The sequence below is a fragment of the Schistocerca gregaria genome, chromosome X (assembly GCF_023897955.1).
Source record: "Schistocerca gregaria isolate iqSchGreg1 chromosome X, iqSchGreg1.2, whole genome shotgun sequence".
Lineage (NCBI taxonomy): Eukaryota > Metazoa > Arthropoda > Insecta > Orthoptera > Acrididae > Schistocerca > Schistocerca gregaria.
The window spans coordinates 675,155,865-675,176,821 of NC_064931.1; the positions used below are offsets into that span (position 1 = coordinate 675,155,865).

Here is a 20,957-nt window from a genome sequence, read left to right on the forward strand (position 1 = left end):
ACGGACGCCTCCCCAGATGGGCTTTGAACAAGGCGGACTGGGGAACTTTCACCTCTGCTGTCACTGCTGAATCTCCCCCACGTGGTAACATCGATGTGATGGTTGAGCAGGTGACTAGCACAATTGTTTCTGTGGCAGAAAATGTGACCCCTCACTCTTTATGGTGCCTGAGGCTTAAGGCAGTCCCTTGGTGGTTGTCAGAAGTCACTGAAGCAATTAAGGAGCGTTGGCGAGCTCTACAGCGGCATAAGCGGCACCCTTTCCTGGAGCATCTCATAGCCTTTAAATGGCTTGGTGCCCGTGTTTGCTACCTTATCAAACAATGGAAGGAGGAGTGTTTGGAGAGATAAGTCTCCACCATTTGGTGCCACATGTCACCTTCCCAAGTCTAGGCAAAGATCAAACGTCTTTTCGGGTACCAGGTCCCAACAGCTGTCCCTGGTGTTACCATAAATGGCGTGTTATGTACCAACACAAATGGTCCTCAGTGCCCTTGCACATTGATTGCCCCAACACAGCTCCTGGGCCTGATGGCATCCACAGCCAGATGATTAAACATCTCTCATCTGACTACAAGCGACATCTTATCATCATCTTCAACCAGATCTGGTGCGATGGCATCTTTCCATCGCAATGGCGGGAGAGCATCATCATTCCAGTGCTCAAACCCAGTAAAAACCTGCTTGATGTGAATAGCCATTGCTCCATCAGCCTCACCAACATTCTTTTTAAGCTGCTGGAACATATGGTATGTCGGCAGTTGTGTTGGGTCCTGGAATTACGTGGCTTGCTGGCTCCATGTCAGGGTGGCTTCCACCAGGGTCGCTCTATCACTGATAATCTTGTGTCCATCGAGTCTGCATCTGAACAGCCTTTTCCAGACGCCAACACCTGATTGCCATCTTTTTTGACTTACATAAAGCATACAACACCGCTTGGCGACATCATATCCTTGCCACATTATATGAGTGGGGTCTCCGGGGACCACTCTCGATTTTTATCCAAAACTTCCTGTCACTCCATACTTTCCGTGTCCAAGTTGGTGACTCCCATAGTTCCATCCATATCCAGGAGAATGGAGGCCTGCAGAACTCTGTAGTGAGTTTCTCTATTTTTAGTGGCCATTAACAGTCTAGCAGCAGCTGTTGGGCCCTCCGTCTCACCTTCTCTGTATGCAGATGACTTTTGCATTTGGTACTGCTGCTCCAGTACTGTTGTTGCTGAGCAGCGCCTCCAGGGAGCCATCCACAAGGCGCAGTCATGGGCTCTAGCCCACGGCTTCCAGTTTCCAGCCACAAAGTCGTGCGTCATGCACATCTGTCGGCGTCATACTGTTCATCTGGAACCTGCACTTTACCTTCATGACGATCCACTCACTGTAGTGGAGACATATCAGTTCCTAGGATGGGTTTTCGATGCTCGATTGACTTGGCTCCCTCATCTTCATCAGCTTAAGCAAAACTGCTGGCAGCACATCAATGCCCTCTGTTGCCTGAGCAACACCAATTGGGCTGCAGATCGCTGTACACTGCTGCAGCTCTACAGAGCCCTTGTCCAATCCTGATTTGCCTATGGGAGTGTGATTTATGGTTCGGTAGAGCTTTCAGCATTGCATTTACTCAACCCTGTGCACCACTGTGGGGTTTGATTAACAACAGGAGCTTTTAGGATGAGTCTAGTGACTGGCTTACTGTTGGAGGTGGTGTCCCTCCGCTGCAGATCAGACGTGTGTAAAAATTACCGTCTCCTTTTCCCACCCGTGGCAGTCCATATCCCACAGCGGTGGCCCAGATTGGGGCTAACGATTGCGGTTCGCGTGCGGTCCCTTCTCTCCGAGCTGGAGTCCTTCCCTTTACCACCTCTACTTGCGGTCCGTTCACGTATGCCTCCATGGTGTATTCCTCAGCTGCAGCTTTGTCTGGACCTTTTGCATGGCCCTAAGGACTCCATTAACCCCACTGCTCTCCGCTGTCACTTCCTCTCGATTCTTGTCGTGTTGTGGATCTCTGAAGTGGTTTACACCGATGGCTTAATGGCTGATGGTCACGTAGGCTTCGCATATGTTCATGGAGGATGTATTGAGCAGCACTCCTTGCCAGTTGGATGCAGTGTTTTCACTGCAGAGCTGGTGGCCATATCTTGTGCTCTTGAGTACATCCACTCATGCCCTGGGGAGTCATTTCTCCTGCGTACTGAGTCATTGAGCAACCTACAAGCTATCTGTCAGTGCTACCCTTGCCACCGTCTGGTAGCATCCATTCAGGAGTCCATCTATGCCCTGGAACAGTCCCACCGTTCCATGGTGTTTGTGGGGAGGCTAGGACACGTCGGAATCCCTGGCAATGAACTTGCCGACAGGCTGGCCAAACAGGCGACGCGGAAACCGCTTCTGGAGATAGGCATCTCTGAAGCTGACCTGCATTCTGTCTTACACCTCAGGGTTTTCCGGCTTTGGGAGATGGAATGGCATAACAGCACGCGCAACAAACTGTGTGCCATTAAGGAGACTATGAATGTGTGGAAGTCTTCCATGCAGGCCTCTCGCAGGGAATCAGTTGTTCTCTGTCGGCTCCGCATTGGCCATACCTGGCATGGTTACCTACTACGTCGCGAGGACCCACCTCAGTGTTGCTGTGTCTCCCAAATGACAGTCATCCACCTCTTGCTGGACTGCCCACTTTTAGCTGCTCTGCGGTAGACTTTTAACTTTCCCAGCACCCTGCCTTCGGTGTTGGGTGACAATGCCTCCACAGCAGCTTTAGTTTTAAGTTTTATCCGTGAGAGTGGGTTTTATACTTCTATGTAGTTTTTAGCGCATGTCCTTTGTCCCTCTGTGTCCTCCACCCTAGTGCTTTTAGGGTGTTGCAGAGTGGCTGGCTTTCCCTTTTTATTCTCGTGGTTGGACAGCCACTGTAATCTGCTTTCATGTTTTATTCGCTTCCGTTTCTAGCATCTCTCTGTTGTTTTCTTGTCCTTTTTTGTTCCTTTTAGTGTTCGTTGCCTTCCCTTCATTCTTGTGGTATTGTTTTATTAGGAACAAGTTTGGTCCCTTCTCCTGCTTTTAAACCAACCAACCAATGTTTGCACACCAAAATTTTTGAGAACATTTTTAAAGGTGCTGAAGCAGGTAGAATAAGGTAGCTGCTAACCCATTTTGCAGGTATTCTTTTAAATAAACAGGAAGATATTCACATTTTAGTGTGCATTTTCTGCTGGTTCCCTTCATTACCCTGCTCCAGAAAGGCATGTAACTCATATGAAAAGAAATGTATTGGTCAGTAAAATTTAAATAATTTACATATGTGAAACTGAAATAATGGAAAACTAATTTTTCACCTCAGATAGGATTTTTTGTACAAAAAAGTTTGGCATGTGCTTCACTGCTACAGCATGGGTTTCCCAGGTTCTAACGGAACACTTTACAGCACGTTTCTCTTTGCTACATCACTTTATAAGCTACATTTTCACCTTGCACTGGATTTTATGTGCATATTTTAGATGTACTAGTAGGGTAACTTTGAACATCTGATCTTGGAAATAAAGATATTAAGAAAATTTTCATGGTTGTTAGAGATCAGAATCTCAGGAATACATTGTAAAAATTACAGTGATTTGCTGTGTATAGCTGTCTCTGAATCGGTGGCTGGGTTTTTGTACTCAGAAAGCAAGTTTTTGAGGCATTTCTTGACAATGGATAAAGATTTTTAAAGACAGGGAGATGGCTCTTGTAAATAAATGCCTCGAAAATATACTGTTAAAATTTGAGCAAGTTGTCTATTATTTAGATTTCGCCTCATAGTGGATTGCACATGTAGAAGTAGTGCAACTTTGAACTTCTGTACCTTGGAAACTGATAAAGCTATCAAGAAAATTTTCAAGGTTATTAAAGAGTGGGATCTGAGGAGTACATTTCTTGACAATGGATAAAGATTTTTAAAGACAGGGAGATGGCTCTTGTAAATAAATGCCTCGAAAATATACTGTTAAAATTTGAGCAAGTTGTCTATTATTTAGATTTCGCCTCATAGTGGATTGCACATGTAGAAGTAGTGCAACTTTGAACTTCTGTACCTTGGAAACTGATAAAGCTATCAAGAAAATTTTCAAGGTTATTAAAGAGTGGGATCTGAGGAGTACATGGTAAAAATTTCAGCTATTTGCTTTGCATAGTCATCTTAGAGCCTCAACTGAGTTTCGGTCCATTGATGATGGTGAAAATATAGAAAAGAAAAATCTTTTTGTGGGGTTTTCCGAGGGACCGCTCGTGAACTAATGGTGCCTCCATAAGTCCCATCAAGCCCACAGTAGACCATATCAAATGCAAAAAGAACCGACTGATTTGCTCCATTTGCTTAAACAGTAGGAAATATGTAATACTCATACTTCGACCCTGTTCTGTAGGATAGTCACACTAAGACAATCCTCCAGTTGGGTATACAAATGGTCCCTAGTCCAAGGGCTATTCAAAACAGTTCTCCTTATCTTTTTATCACCAATAGACCCTGAGGTAGGCCACTGGAAAGTGTCATTTTTATACATGAAACATACTAGTTGTGCATGCTGTCACATGCGTACTGCTTAACTATCTTACTTGTTATGCTATTGCAAATGCTATATGGATTGCCCAAGCAGCATGAGTCACCAAGTTTCTTACAGAAGTGAAGTACTGAGAACCATTTGTAATCATGAAATATAAAACTTTCAGTCAAAAGTAGTGTAAGAGGTGATTCCTTAAAAGTATTTTTATTTTCAGGTAAAATTAAATTTATATTTTTAGATTACTAGTTTTGATTCTGTCAAAGGACACATTGCTCTGAAAATGACCACATGTTACACTCAAAATTAGTAATCTGAAAATATAAATGTGACTATCTGGAAATAAAAATTGTAATAAGACAAATTGCAATAAAGCATAAGTGATAAAAATGTTGTATTTCATAAAAACAGGTAATTCCATTTTGCAGTATTGCTTCTGGCATGAAAGCTGCCTACCATCCACTGACAAATATCCACTATTAACATTTTCTAAGGTTTTGGCAGAAATTGAAATTGATTGTATGTCCTCATATTGACCTGAAGATATTCAGAATGGTTACATCAAACAAATTATCACCAGAACTGAGTAAACAAGACAGGTGATAAACATATAGATCTTAGACAAACACTTTAATGACCAGGAGTGTTATAATGCCAAATAAGTCAAAAGATACTGATGAGGTGACTTCTTATGAATTTTTTTGTACACTGTTGGAAGATGGGCTGTGAGAAAAGCCCTAAACGTTTTCATTAGTCCATACTGAATCCTGCACTGCTTGTTAGATGTCATTTATGACTTGAAGAAGACAGAAGTAGAATCATGTCCTGTTACAGTCCTAAGCCACAAACTGATAATGAGAACTTTTGATGTAAAGTTCCAGAAGACCTACTGTCTGACTGATAAGCCTGGATGAATGGGCTGCCATAGATGTTATGATAATGGTGTGAAAATGTTAGAACACTAGGATGCTATCACATTGCTGTAGCGATCATAATTGACAGAATCCAGAACCATAATTCTTTAGGTGATTCTGAAAAGCATCTGAAAGGCAGGCCATTCTTTCCCAGGAGGGGGAATAATGCTGCAGTGGGTGAATTGTTCAGTGCTGTGTAACTCTTGGAGCTGGAATCTGGCAGTGTGCAGGTCCCAGATTCATTTCTGAATTCTTGCTGCCATTAACAGTTTCATATACAAAAATTCTACTTACTTAGCATTAGAAGAACGTTTTAATGATCATACAAAATTTGACATCACACTCACTGTTCAAGAAGCAGTAAGATCTTTTTGTGCTTTGTTTTGTGTTCATGTAGTAAACCTGCTTTCAAAATTAAGTTTTGCCTTTCATTGATGAAACTTCTCTTATGTTCAGTACAAGGCTCCAGTGGCTACATGACAATATTTCTTCCATTTGTTGAAACCATGCTTACTATGAGTTGCATACTTCATCAAAATGGAGATGATATTACTGGATGATGAAAATATAATTGTCTACATCTACAGGGTATCCCAGGAGGAATGGTCAATATACAGGGATTAGACAAAGGAATGATCAATATACGGGGATATGATACGAATGATCCCTTGGAGCAAAAACCTTCATATGGACATATGCCCTATTCTGAATGGTTTTTTTCATATGTACTCATATGCAATGTGTATTTTACAAGTATCAATTGAAAAATACATGTTTTTAACATATTCGTCTCTAAGCATTATCATACATCTCGGATAACAGCTGCTGTTCAGTTCACAATAAATGTTCATATATCCTACCTCCAAGTTCAAATGCATATATGCTCTCTTGAGAGAATGTGTTGTGTTGCTTGTCTGAGTGCCTCTACACATTCCCTAATGGTGGCAGAAGTGTCCATTTTGCAACCAAGCACTTCATTTAATGTATTCACCTTTTGTTTGTATACCTCAGACTTCATCCAACCCCATAACCAGAAATCTAATGATGTAAGGTCTGGCCAGGTAAGTGTGCTACTACAACGGATCCAACAATGTGGATAAATGCAGTTGAGATGTTCCTTCTCGTGTCTGGTAAAACGTTAAGGGGTTTTATTGTGCTAGAAATGCATTGCAGTTTGTGTGGTCCAAGTAATGTACTGAATGTATTCAGCAAAAAAATTTCCAAAAAATACAAGTAATGCTGCCCCTTAATTTAATCTTCTAAAATGAATGAACCTATCAACATGTTACTGATCACACTGCACCAAAAGTTGATTGAAAAACGATCTTGGAAATTGGTTTCCACTGTAGCATGTGGATTTTCCTGCGACTATTGGTGCTTACTTAGTTGTGTTGTTGGTTTCATTCTGTGTTAACATGATTTCATCGGTGAATAGTGCTAATGGAAGCAAATGATGACCGTCACTTAAGCAGCGACAAAATTTAAGTAATGTGGCATCGTCACCAGTGTGAAGATTGTGGACACACTGTATGTGTAATGGGTATTAAGAATTTAATGTTTGGCATATCTGTTTTCTGGGATACTGATATGTGCAGAAAGTCGTGGTGTGCTGGTAGTAGGACTATGCTTTGCCATTTCAACAGTGTGTTGCTGTTTCTGCACAGGTTGTTGAACTATACTTTCAGAAGAAAAATGGAGACTTAAGAGAATACCTGTTTCATGCAACATGCTGAAAACTCTGGTAAACACTCTAAAATCTGGAATTTGATGTGTCGGAAAGTGCCGACAGTATTCCTCAACAGCAGCTGAAGCCATAAATGTAAACTATATTCCCATTTTCTTCATTAGTGCAGATGTGTGGTATTTTAGCTGGTGCATGCGCAAACACAGTTAACCAATTCTTCTCTCTGATACACTCTCAATCCCTCGCACTGCTTCATTCACAACAGACCATAGACAACTGTGCATTCAGTGGGTTAGTTTAATAGCAGAAAGACATCCCAAGCAAAGAGGCTGAAATCAGTGAGGTATTTTGGGTTAGAATAAAATGTCAAACAGATTGGGTGGGTAAGACATATACGTGTGTGCCACTTGCCTAAAAACAAATGTACATTAAATGTGTTCTATCTCAAAAGTCATTCAGAGTAGACATATGTCCATACAAAGTTCGTTGGCTTCAAATGAGTGTTCCTGTCACATCCCTGAATATTGAGCATTCCTCCTGGGATACCCTATATATTCCCCAAGTCATGTTATGGTGTATTACACACACTTTAAAGTGTAAGTAAAATAATGCTAGAATGATCACCACAGTTAAAATGAGAAATTGGGTATTCAGTGGAGACTTTTTTAAATAAATTACGAAAATAGTATGTATGGATAGTAACATACTTTTATTTGAATAAACCATAATTACTTGTCAATAACAGATATCTACAAGCCCATTTTAAGCACTCTCATTCTCAGGTTTTGTGTGCAAGTTATTTTATTACAGCATGTATAGGAACTGTCAGTTATGTGGATCAGAAATCAGAACTACATGGTCATTTAGGTTATAGCTTTTGACTGTGCTAACATCTTTGGCCACATTGTCTATGGTGCACTCAAATAAAATAATGGAGCAACTGATAAGAATGTATGTTCACAAATTCCATGTTTACAAATAAATATTCATTTGAAAAGTTTGTATCTTGCCATCTACTTTGATTGTTAATAGCCATTCAGAAAGTTTATTGCATGCAGCCAAAAAATACATTATTCACAACATTTAACACATTCATATCCTGTTGCAGAAGCAAGGTAAAAAAGTCATTCTGTTGGGTAGTGTGGTGTGTAGAAACCACTGGAAAGGAGTAACACATGTAGTCACAGGAGGTCAGTGTGGGAGAAGAAGAATGGTCTTTTCCATGGGTTCTCTGAGACTTTGTCATTCTATTTCCACAGCAACAGGTTAGCTGGTGCTATGCACTACAACACTCCTGTACTTATCCAAAGTGTTGTTCTAATTTTATAGTGAAGTGGAAATGTGATGGAACATCTGCAGCTTCCATTGACACTTTACAGTTTTATCAGAGGAGACTGCTGAACTCGAAAACAATTATTCTGAAGAATCAACAAGTCGTTCACTTCTGCACTACACTGAAGAACTCGACAGTGTACTGCTGGCTGCTTGTAGTGTGTGTACTAACACATCACAATGAAAAATACCACATCCTTTTTGTGGTACGTGATATGACAGTTGTTCAGCTGTTGAAAAAAATTGAATGTATGAATGTAATTGTGAATGGTGGGTGTGTCAGACTGAAAGAGCACTTGCCACACTGCAACCAACCCACACTTTGGCTTTCTGTAAATAACTAGCTCCCCGTGTTTGTAATCCCCTTATTTGCATTTTCATGGCTACCCTTTAAAAATGAAGAGTGTTGCAGATGTAATGGCCAGTAGAAACCTATACTGCACGTAATTACTTAAGGTGGATACATGATCAGGCTTTGACTGCATGTAGAGGTAGGAATCAGGATATTTTTATTACACACTCCAAGAGATGTCTTCATTGCTACTTAGTGGTTTTTCATAATTTCTACAAGGCCAGGTCCTCTAGCATGTGGCTCCCACCATTGACTACACCTGAACTTGTTCCTTTTTGTAGCGCCTATTAAGTCCCTCTCCTTGTCCTACCTGCTTGTTACATACTACTCCATTTCCTATCATCTCTTCTTTTGTCTCTTCTCCTTACCATCTCACACCACTGCTGTAACCAGTAGGGCTAATGAATGGTGGGAACGATGGAATTCTACTTATTGTGAGTATATAGCATAGTGGGAGGAATATGTGATTAAATTTGTAAGTAACTTTGAAGTAAACAAGGTGTGAAAATAAGTACACAGAGCAGCCACCTGTGACTGCAACAACAGCTGTAACCAGGCTTGGTATTGGGTGAAACTGGACTTGGATAACAGATGCGGGTACATAATTCCATGCTACTTCAACTCTGTACCGGAGCTCATCAATCTTAGTGGCTGGTGAGTGGTGACATGTCAGTCACCTAGCATCCCATAACCAAACTTTTTCAGTGGATGATTTATCTGGAGAACATGCTGACCAGGGCAATGGATGGAACACACTCTTTGATGTGGTAGGTCAGGACAGCACTGACAGTCTTGCACTATCTTGTTGAAAGGTAAAATAATGGAAATCATAAATGTAGGGCATAGGCACCAGTCTTAAGACATCCAAAATGTAATACCTACCCAAATAACCAGCTATGCTATATTCATTGCAACTGATAAAAATATTGTCTGTTGAACAGAACAGGACTACTCTGATTTCCTAGTATTAGTTGTAGGCGACTTTTCCCTAATGAGTATAGATTGGGGCGTCTTGGGACTCAGTGCAGATGTTGTATACAGACAGTCTTGTGAAGTAGTTCTGAAGAGATTTTCTGAATGCTGCCTTGAGAACTTTAGTTCAACAACCCACATAAAATTGAAATATTTTAGACTGTATAGCTACAAACACATCTGATCCTATTGACAGCATCAATGTAGAGACAGGGATTGGTGATCATGTTGTCATAGTGACAATGCTTAATAAATTTAATGAATCAAAACTGAAGTAGATAGCGTATTCAACAGTTTCCACAATGTGTATTTGCGTTATTTTTCATGTAGGATTTTCAGTGAACAAAAAGAAGATGAAGGTGGTGAAAACAAATGTTGGATAACAAAAGTTATTACAGTTTCCAGCAGAAATGTAAAAAAAAATTCTCCCCTCTTTCATCACACACAATGACACTACTCCAGACATTAGAAATTATGTGAAAAAATATATCCAAATATTCAACAAGGTCATAAAAGAAGGCAAGTGACAAAATAATAACTACATTTCAACTGAAAAAAATGAAACAAAAGCTGTCTTGAAGGTTATTAGAGCAGAAACTGCTACAGAATGGTCATCATCAAAGAATATCTCCTTGCAAATTGAGAATAATGGACTTCCAGATCCAAAAGAGGTAGCTGATAAGTTTGTGTATTTTACTAATATAGCAAATCAATTAATCCAAAATCAGTATGAAGACAGATCTGTGTGCCTACCACATTATTTAATTGCTAGCCTTAAGTCTGTGTTCCATCAAGCATTCACAGAAATAGAGATGAAGCAAATGATGTCACTCAAAAACAAATAATCATGTGGGCATAGTGGTCTGTCAGTTATGTATTTAAAAAGTTCTGCGATTATGTAATGAAACTACTAATATATTCAGGGTAAGTCATGAAGATATGCAAATATTTTAATATGTTATTCTACAAGTAAAACTAAAGAAAAAAGTTCATATAAACACAGGTATGCAAATGTTTAGTTACGGAGTTACAGCAAATAAAAGATTTTGTCTCAAATTTAGCAACTTTGCTAATATGAAGCCATTGCAAAACTGTACAAGGTTAAAGTAAAGCGCGATTTCCCTTTATTTTGTTGTTATTGGTCTGGTGTATCTGCAGTAGTTTTCCAGAACATCCAGAGAAGCAAATATTATTATAAAAGTAAATTTGTTTACTTTCCATTAAGAATGTAGAAACCTTTGTCATTGTTGGCAACCGTTAGTGAGTTGTTTCAGTTGTTCATTTAGAAGCTCTTTTTAAAGCACTGGATGACAGACAATGCCGCTGGCATTTTTCTAGGTCTCTCAAAAGTGTTTGATATAGTTGACCATGACTTTCTTATTCACAGATTAGCCAAAAAGATGTCAGGGAGCCCCAAATCAATGCATAAGATCTTATCTAGAAGACAGGCAGCAAATGGTGGTTTTAAGAGGAAAATGTCATTACGTCAACAATAACAACACATCTATCCAGTAAATCACCAATAAAAACTTGAGAGCCACCAGGCTCTATCCTAAGACCTCTATTGTCCCTCTTTTACGCTGATGATTTAAATGACTTTTATTGAAGTGGAAAAAATAACTTTTATTTGCTGATAGATGCTGACAAAATCTCTATAAAAATAGGAATGGATACTAGTTGCTAGCTTGTTTCAAAAATATAAGAATAATAAGTAAAGGAAAAAACTGTATAAAATGCATGTTTGACAATGAGCTGCTTTTATTTTAACCTCAAACATTGACCGGTTTCAGTTACAGACCATCTTCATGGATTAGGATTAAGACAGTTTAAGCCAATCACATCTGTCATTACTTAAATAATGGCTGCGTCTCATCTGTAGAGCATGTCATGAATTCCAGTATACTACACAGGACTTTTAGAAGCAGGCACACTAATAACAAGCATGAACAGAGCAGTACTGAAGAGAAGATAAGAAGTATAAGTATTAAAATTGTACAAAATATTTTGTACAGTTGTTTTAATTATACTTCTGATCTTTTCTTCAGTACTGCTCTGTTTATGGTTGATATTAGTATTTTGCTTCTAAAAGTCCTGTGTTGTATACTGGAATTCATGAAATTCTGTGCACATGAGAAATGGCCATTATTTAAGTAATGACAGATGTGATGATGTGGATTAAACTGTTTTAACCCAAATCTGAGGAGATGATCTGGGACTGAAACCGGTTGATATTTGGGTTTAAAATAAAAGCAGCTGATGGTCAAACATGCATTTTATACATTACTCGACAGCTTTTGACAGTCACCTTCCAAAAAAATTTAAAAGAAAAAACTGTCTTAGTGAATTTCCACTTTTCTCCACTTGTACAAGAATTTGATACAGTACCATATCTTCACAACACATTACTGAAATCAGTTACTGAAATTAAAGTTCTAAGGATCTGGGTACAAGACAATTTAAAATAGAAATGTCATGTGGAAAAACGCTTTTGAAAGCGTGTTATGCTCTTTGTGCGCTAAACCAAAGTGCAAGTATGTCAACTGTCATTCAGGCATATTATGCATGCTTCCATTCAGGCAAAATAAGCATATCCATAGCGTAATATCCACATATCTTCATGGTGCTCCAGATATTGTTGCATTGGCCATCTGGATACTGGTATTGTTGGAAACAAGTGCATTTCTTGACTGAAAGTACATAATGTGACTGTATAATCCTGCATAGCTGACTGATATTATGCCTGACTTCTCAGGACTGTATGCACAGAGATGTTGAAATTGTGTGTGTTGTTGAATATGGCCCTCTTAACCTCATTGATTCTGTATTTGCCTGACAGTCATGGGATCCCAGCCAATGCAAGCAGCAATATCACGAAGCAACAAACCACAGTCTTCAAAGCTCATGACCTGCCACTGTCAAATTCCGATACATGCTATTAAATGTTTCTCCTTCTTACATAAGGCATCACACAACCTTTTCACAAACATTTAATGTTCAAATGGGATTTTTGAATGAGAAGCCCACTACGTAATAGTTCCTTATATACAAAATGTAGATGGCTTTACTCTTGTCTGCTGTGTGCAGTTATGCTGAAATGTTAATCATTTGTGTACCCAAGCATTTAGTAGACTTTATATCAGTTGATGTTTGTTGCATGTCCTCATCATGTTTCAGTTTTAATGGCCTGCAGTTATGTCTACTTGTTCCTGTCTCCTTTCTTTCCTGTTGCTGAAGTTGGTTATATTCTGTGTACATATGTTGACCACTCACGACATTCTTTCAAGGAATGTTTAAAGTTTTCTTCTGTGTCTTATTGCTGAATGTGCTGATGAAAGTATTAGAAACTTGGCTTAGCTGGCATACTCGGTCCACTGACATGTGAAAAATTTTTGGATGCAATCCCAGAACTAGTAAAAAAATTATACATTACACAAAAACATGCTGTGAGGATAATATATGGTGTTCGTCTTCATCCGTTATATAGGCAACTGTTTGAAAAACAAGGCAAACTAACAGTAGCATCACAATACTTTTAGCTCTTAGGAAGTTTATCATGAAGCATCAACCACAGTTGGAAGATAATATTAATGTTGTCGTATAAAACTTGAAATAAAAAATAACCTCCACTATCCAAAATTTAACCTTGCTCTTGTAATGAAGGGAGGAAAATTCACAGCCAGGCTTCCCTTGCATTTAACTTCTTCTTCTTCTTCTTCTTCTTCTTCTTCTTCTTAGTGGGCACCACAGCCATAAATTTATAAAAAATGCAATATTTTTCCACCTAAGTTTTTATTATTATTATTTATAAAATTTCTTTGTTCCATATTTAGTATCACTTTTTAATCCATTACTGAGTGTGTAATGTGGATGAAAGTGACAATGTATTCACATGTAAAGTTTGGTACCTGATTTTGAAATGCTCTTAGTACAGCCATTACAGTCACATATAGAAAAAGAGGTAAACAAATTTGATAGTTAGGTCACACCCATATGAACATACAAGGCGCTTCTTTAAACCAATATTCCAAACCAACCTCACAAACACCACAAAAATGTTCTAAGATGAATGTAAAGATTGAAAAGATATAGTTCTCATAAAGGTGAAGTCCTGTTAAATGTTGTTGGCTATGAACCCAACACATTATCTTTGCCAAAAAGTTGAGAAAATTATGAAAAAATGAATTAATATTTGCATGACAGCTGATTGCATCACTAGGATGCACAAAAAGTGAGACTAAATTGACTCCGATTTTTTAATGTATATTGTCTTTTTTTCTCGTTTTAGCTCACATTTACTTACTGGTCTCACATTTGGTATTCTTTTGTTGCAGTTACAAGAAATGAATGAAGAAGCTGCTCATGAGTTGGAGTTAAAAAGAGCACCTCCTACATGGTTGACATTTATTAGGATTTTCTTCAGACGAAGAGTTCTAATGCTTGCCTTGAAGATAAGCAGTGCAGCAGGCTTAATGATGCGTTATAAGTGTTTGGGATTCCTGCTAGTGATGTACTTTGTGGCCTTTGGTTGACTTGTTTCTTGTCAACACCTTTTGTGTGTATGTACACAGTTGTCTTTGGATGAGTTGTTATTCCTTACTTGCACAGATATTATGGTTGTGCATTGGTGTCTTTCAGTGACATAAATTTTAAATGCTCAATGAATAAACTTTGTTTTGGCAGGTATATTGTAAAATGGAAATAGTAGCTGTAAGTTTTAAGTCTCTGATAAAATCAATGTACCCATGCCACAGCCTAGTTCCACATAATAGACTGGGAAATGTGTCATGGCAATGCTATTACAGAAAGTATAATACTAGTCAGCATTATATCAGACAGTATTACCCAGTTCTGAGGAATGGTGGTGTTTTATGTCCACAAGTGAAGTCTCAAAGACAAACATTTGTACATTTCTCTGTGAACAATGCCGGCAACCGATATTTACATACATCATCTCCAAAGTGTGCATTGCCTCCAGCGCTGTTGTTATTTTTGAGGCCCCTGTCTAAATTTGCGGCTATTTTGTTTGGCCGCTCATTACGTATGTGGTGGAAGAAATTACCTGCTGATAAAAGACTGTTCATGTTAGAAGCATTTCGAAGCCATAGATACCTCCTTCTTGGTAAGTACTTCAAAAGAAAACATTACATTATTACTTATGATGATAAAGTAAGATTGTTGAGAAACTTTCATGGTATATTCAGCATCAGACCTCTGTCAGTGTTATTTGGAAATAGATTATTGAAGCAGGTAGCATTCAAGAATCTATTAAACATAAATGTGTATTTATTGCATAACGACAAAGAAAGTTATCAGAACCTCAGGGGAAAATTTTCCCTTCAGGATCATAAATATGTGTTGGTTTCTTTTATTGATTAAAAATATATTCACATAAGATGTTTACGAGTAACAAGTAAGCAGTAAAGTTATAAACTTGGGAAAGTACAATGATGATGATGATGATGATGATGATGATGATGATGATGATGATGATGATGATGATGATGATGATGGCAGGATAAGGAGTGTGAATAGGAAGCATATAGTGAGATGTATAGAGAGGAATGCCCTGTGTCAAGGAAGTAATCATAAATACAGAGAATGTGATAATATAATATTGTGACACTAAGTAAGTTACGGACTGAATCGCTGAAACTTTGTTATGAAGTTTGCAGAATGTGGAGATTGGTCAGAAGCAATCTGAAGGAGAGGTGTGAGTATGTATAGAAAATTAACTGATAGTTGTGGTGTTGGGCACTTCTGGAAAGTTAGTGATGCTGATAGGAGAAAGGATCATCAGGGTTTTCTTTTATGGGGGAGGAGGAGGAGAGCTTTCTCAATAATGGATGAATTGTTTGCAGTAACAGTACTGTATGAAATTAGGACCTCAGTGAAAATTTTGTACACTAAAAGAAAAATGGAAGTGGAGGCAGTTGTACATTTTTTGGTATTCTTGCGTTGTAGCATTATTATTTCATAACTTTGGATGAGACGTTTTGAATCTTATGCCTTATCTTCAGAAAGCATAATGGAATTGGCCTTTGAGTGGTTGCCTTGTGTTCTGACAGGTGGTCTTGGATATGACATGATGATTCAACAGCTGGCAGGGGCACTGGTTCAACTTCTGTTGGGTTTAAGTACAACTATGGCCAGTTATTTTGCTTTTTTTTCTAAATTGAATCTCCTATTCAGGTTAATTATGATGTCTGCAATACAGTTCTACAAATTCCCATTATCACACTAAAAATTTTACCATGGGTAATTGACTTCAGTCCATCCTAGTTAATTGCTATAGTCTATTCGGCAATAGAAAATCTCTGGTTCCTAGCAGCTCTGTTTCCAGCTTTTAGAACTGTGGCAAAACTGAGACATAACCATAGAATTGTAAACAAAATTATGTGGTATGGTTGGTCATAGCAGATCAATGAAGCAACCACACCAACCTTACTTCATCTGTCGTGTGCAGTCTGTCACCAAATGGACTATATTCTCTAATCACAAGTGTCATTTACACCAGAGCAAATGAGAGTAAACACATGTAAACAGATATTCACATAAAAACTGACTGTTCACTACCATTTGTTTGTATCTGTAAACAGATGTTTTCATTGGAGAAAATGAAAGAGGATGGGAGAGAGCAAGTGTCAAAGGATGCAAACTCTTAATATTGCTCCTTTTTCATTTCCCACCAATGGAACTGGCCCTGGAATTTCATTTAGTGCCATGTTTGTTATACTCATAATTGTGAACTGTAATATTTACATAGGATTATTTCATATGATGTGCATGCTGTTGGAGAGTAATATCAGCTGAAGAACCTGTTCTCAGGTTCTTAGCCTCTGGAGACAGTTCTTTCAGTACAATTCCTCATTGAACCCATTTCCTTATTTATGCCCTCTTTACTCCATTCCCATGAGAAAGAAGCAAACATTGAATTTATTTTGTTCCTCACATCTCCATATTCAACTTAGAATGCTTTGGAAATTCCCTACCAGTGCAATGCGTGCTGTGGATCTCTTGGATTCCGTAAGCACCTTTGATAGCCATAGTCTTCTGTTTTTACATTAAATTCTCCTCTAACCCCTCCATCAGTATGCAATTCTTGTTCAATAACAAAAGTGTTCATCACTTTGGGGGATTTAGTCTGGGCTATTTACACTGAGTTAAGCTTTATGATTTACTGAAACATTAAAAACCAGCAAAAATGAGCCAGTTCCTGTGAATACACACAAAATGTAACCAAATACTGTTTATTTGCATGTAGTTATTGTTTCTGCCTGAGGGAATACTCTTTAACTGATGCAAATTGGCGTATGTGTGCTCTGTTGTGAGTCAGTTTCAGGCATAAACCTTTTGAAAAAAGTGTCTCATCACTGATGAAGTTATGCTCACAGTGCAGAGCTTTGAACACTGTATTATCACTTCTTTGGTGCTAAAATCATCAGCACATAGGTTTCATTGGTTGCAAGAGTCGTCATAGTTCCAATACAAAACAGTGAGATTCAAATAGTGTTGTTTTGTTTGACAAGAGTGTTGTTGGTGATCAGCAAACAGAATTCCATAGGAAAAGTATCCAAATTTTTATGTAAACTTGGAACAGTTGGGGGGCACTGCACTTCTCACTGAATTGCAGCATCATCCTTACTTATCCTTATTCCAGAACGTGAGGGGATAGTTGAAAAGCAGATCACAACTATCAAAGAACATCATCAACTGAAAAAAGGAGGCAAGCACTTATGCCCCAATCCAGAGTCTTTCACTATTCTTAATTTTGGTTTTGGATTTCTAATATTCCAGAGCTCTGCACTCATAATTATGCTCCCAGCTGAAGGAAACAAATAATTTATCTTTTTCTATACCTCGACTTTTTGAAATGCTGAGTTCTACAGCATACATTTCCTGCCAGTCTTTTTGAAAGTTTTGTTTGTTCTACACTTTGTGCTGTGGATATCTTGGATCCCACAAGCACATGTGACATCTATATTTTTGAACTGGCTGCTTTATTTTGTGTTCTAACTGTCCTATCCCTGATGTGTATTAAATTTAAAAACAAAGGTAGCTTGTGTTTAAAAACAACATATTGTGAAAATGCATGCACTGTGTGCTGTTTGCACCAATGATGTCACCGGAACAGAGTATGTGAAGTTATTTCCAAGTTCCACCAAAAGACCAACAAACAAAACCACATGAGGATATGTGAATGAGAATCAAATAAAATCAAATTCTGTTTGCTCATATCCAGTTATCATATATACATGAGAGAGAATGATTATTTCCTGATGTTTGATCTTTTGTATCGCTAAGTGTGCACGAGACATTACAGAAGCACACGAAGTCTTAAAACACAATAATAAAAGATAATTAGGTTTTTGCTAGATATATACACATCATTTTTAATGGATACATACAGTTGGCATGTTTAATTGTGCCACATAATGAAATTCAGTTGCTAAATTGAAGGTAACTCAATCATTGTTCAGTAGTCAAGTGAGTGTTACATTAAAAAACGCTGGCTGTTTGTTGCAGTTTCTCTTCCAGAGGTCTAATTGAGTGTGGTTTCTTCTATGACTATCATTGGTGAGAGAATAGTGAAATGATTTTTCATTTGGAGATAAGTTCCAGTGCGATGGATTGACACAAGTGATGTGTTATTAAGATTGAAAGTCAGGGACAAGAATATTTCGAGAAATTAAACTGTCAGGTAGTTTCATAGTTAACAATCCCACTTGTGTGCTTTTGTTTTCTGTTGAACAAAATGTCATTAAATAATGTGTGTTATGCAGGTTATTGAAAAATATTCATTTTGCAATAGAAATTTCATTAATAAATCAATCAGCAAACATTTTTTGATGTGTATGCAATTTGTTACAGAAAAGATTACAGGGTAATCTTGCTTGGTATCGCTTGCTATGCTAGAATTCTAGAACATAATTCTGGGCCATATTTGATGTAGAAGAAAGGTGTAGAGCACTACACACATTTGATGAAAGCTTTGAGTCACATGGATTTTTCAGAAATCACATTTCATTTAAATACAGAAAGATTGTTCTTTCTTGATCAACTTTGATGCGGACCACTCTTATTTGAGTATTTCTGTGAAAGCATGTGCACTACCTTGGTGCAGAATTAAAGAATTGTATTTTTATGGCTTCTTCCCTTGAAATGCCAATTCAGGTGCATTTTGAATTTTGTCACAAAAATTTTAACTTGCATGTAGAAATAAATATCACAGGTCTGGGAAAAAGGAGTATGTTTGGCTGGGATAATTTTTATGGTACATTTGCATGCTTTTTTTCATGTACAAGGACTTATCGTAAAATGTCTGATCAATCTGCATTCCCCACCAATCAGTAAAGAAACTAATATTTCTTGTCCCACGTATGGAAGAATGAAAGGTTTTAAAAACTCTTTGTCCTGTATTTTAATGAACTTCCATAATTTTTTAATTTATGAGTCAATTCGTCAACTTTCAGTTGAACAATCTGACTAAATTTCCTAAATGATTTTTGCATACATAAGAAAAGGTAAGGACATATCTTTCCTGATGAAGCTATACTATACTCTATAGGATGACTAAGCTCAAATCAGTTTTCACCCATTGTTCCACAAGGGATCTATTATGTGTTGATTATAATAGTAGTAGTAGTAATAATAATAATAATAATATAATAATAATAATAATTATTATTATTATTATTATTATTATTATTATTATTATTATTTTATTGTCATTTGGCTGAGTACAGCAATAGACAAAGTCAAGAACATATATTTCTACATAAACTATTATGTTGATGTAAATTGGTTTACATAAAATATGTATACATTAGAATACAGTACTTTCATCTTCAAAAAATTCATCAGTGATGTAAAACAGATTGTTCACTAGTAGCTTATATAATTTAGCCTTAAAAATATTTACAGGCAGTTCTTTAAAGTCAGCACTTCGTCTATTGAACATCCTTAGTCCAAGAACTAGGTAGGAATTCTGTGATTTTGATAATCTATGATATGGCACGTCTACAGATGTTCTGTTTCTAGTATTATGTCTCTAATTTTGTGTTGAGAAGTGATATTCATAGCCATTAATGAAATTTCTATGGCAAAATGAATATTTTTCAATAACCTGCATAACACACATTATTTAATGACATTTTGTTCAACAGAAAACAAAAGCACACAAGTGGGATTGTTAACTATGAAACTACCTGACAGTTTCATTTCTCGAAATGTTCTTATCCCTGACTTTCAATCTTAATAACACATCACTTGTCTAGTTACAAGCCATTAGCTTTGAACTATAATGAGGACTGAGCAAGGGTATTTTCAGTCAGTGTTTCAGTGTACCTAGATCAGAGCTTTTATGAAGAAAAGTTGTGTCATCAGCATACAATATTGCGTGAGAATTTATGAGTAAGGGCAGATCATTGATCATTATTATAAACAGTCAAGGTACAAGCACCGACCCTTGAGGCACTCCCTACCTAACATGAACCAGATTTGATTTCTCCCTACCAATGCACACGACTTGTTGATGGTTCTCTAGAAAAGACCTGACCATATTTATACTGTTGTCATCAAAGCCATAGTAAAAGTAGCTTATTCAGCACAGTGTCATGCTCTACACAGTCAAAGGCTCTGCTCAGGTCACAAAATTTAGCTTGGACATAGTCCCTAGCCTAGAACACATCTAGGACTAATTTTACGAGGGAGTCCATTGCATCCGTTGTGGAGTTATCTTTCCTAAATTCAAACTGTTTATCACTAATTATATTTAGTTTACCTAAGTAGACACTAACTTGCTCATACATAATTGTGTCTAAAATTTTTGAAAAAACTGGTGTTATGGATATAGGTCTGTAACTAGCGAGACAGTTCTTTACCCCTTTTTTATATATGGGAACAACTCTAGAAATTTTTAGTATGTCAGAGAACTTACTTTCAACTATGCATTTGTTAATACAAAAAGTGAAAGGATAAATCACACAATCAATAACATCTTTCAACAGACTACATGAGATATCATAGTAATCGACAGTAACTGAAGGTTTGAAATTTTTCACTATTTTTAGGATATTATTTGGGCTCACTTCTGTGAAAGTGAAGTGCTTGGGGGAATCTTTTCAAAGCAGCTGCCCGTAATACTAAGTGCATTTTCAGGGAGTTTGTT

General features: G+C 37.6%; 1 protein-coding gene across 1 annotated transcript in view; it reads left to right on the forward strand.

Moving 5' to 3' along the window:
• LOC126298423 (metalloendopeptidase OMA1, mitochondrial-like) overlaps positions 1-20,957 on the forward strand; it is a 123,141-nt gene that overhangs the window by 14,973 nt on the left and 87,211 nt on the right. Inside the window, exon 2 of the mRNA XM_049989752.1 lies at positions 14,122-14,909. Coding sequence (XP_049845709.1) covers positions 14,483-14,909 — 427 coding nt within the window. The 5' untranslated portion in view covers positions 14,122-14,482. The remainder of the gene's footprint in view (positions 1-14,121; positions 14,910-20,957) is intronic.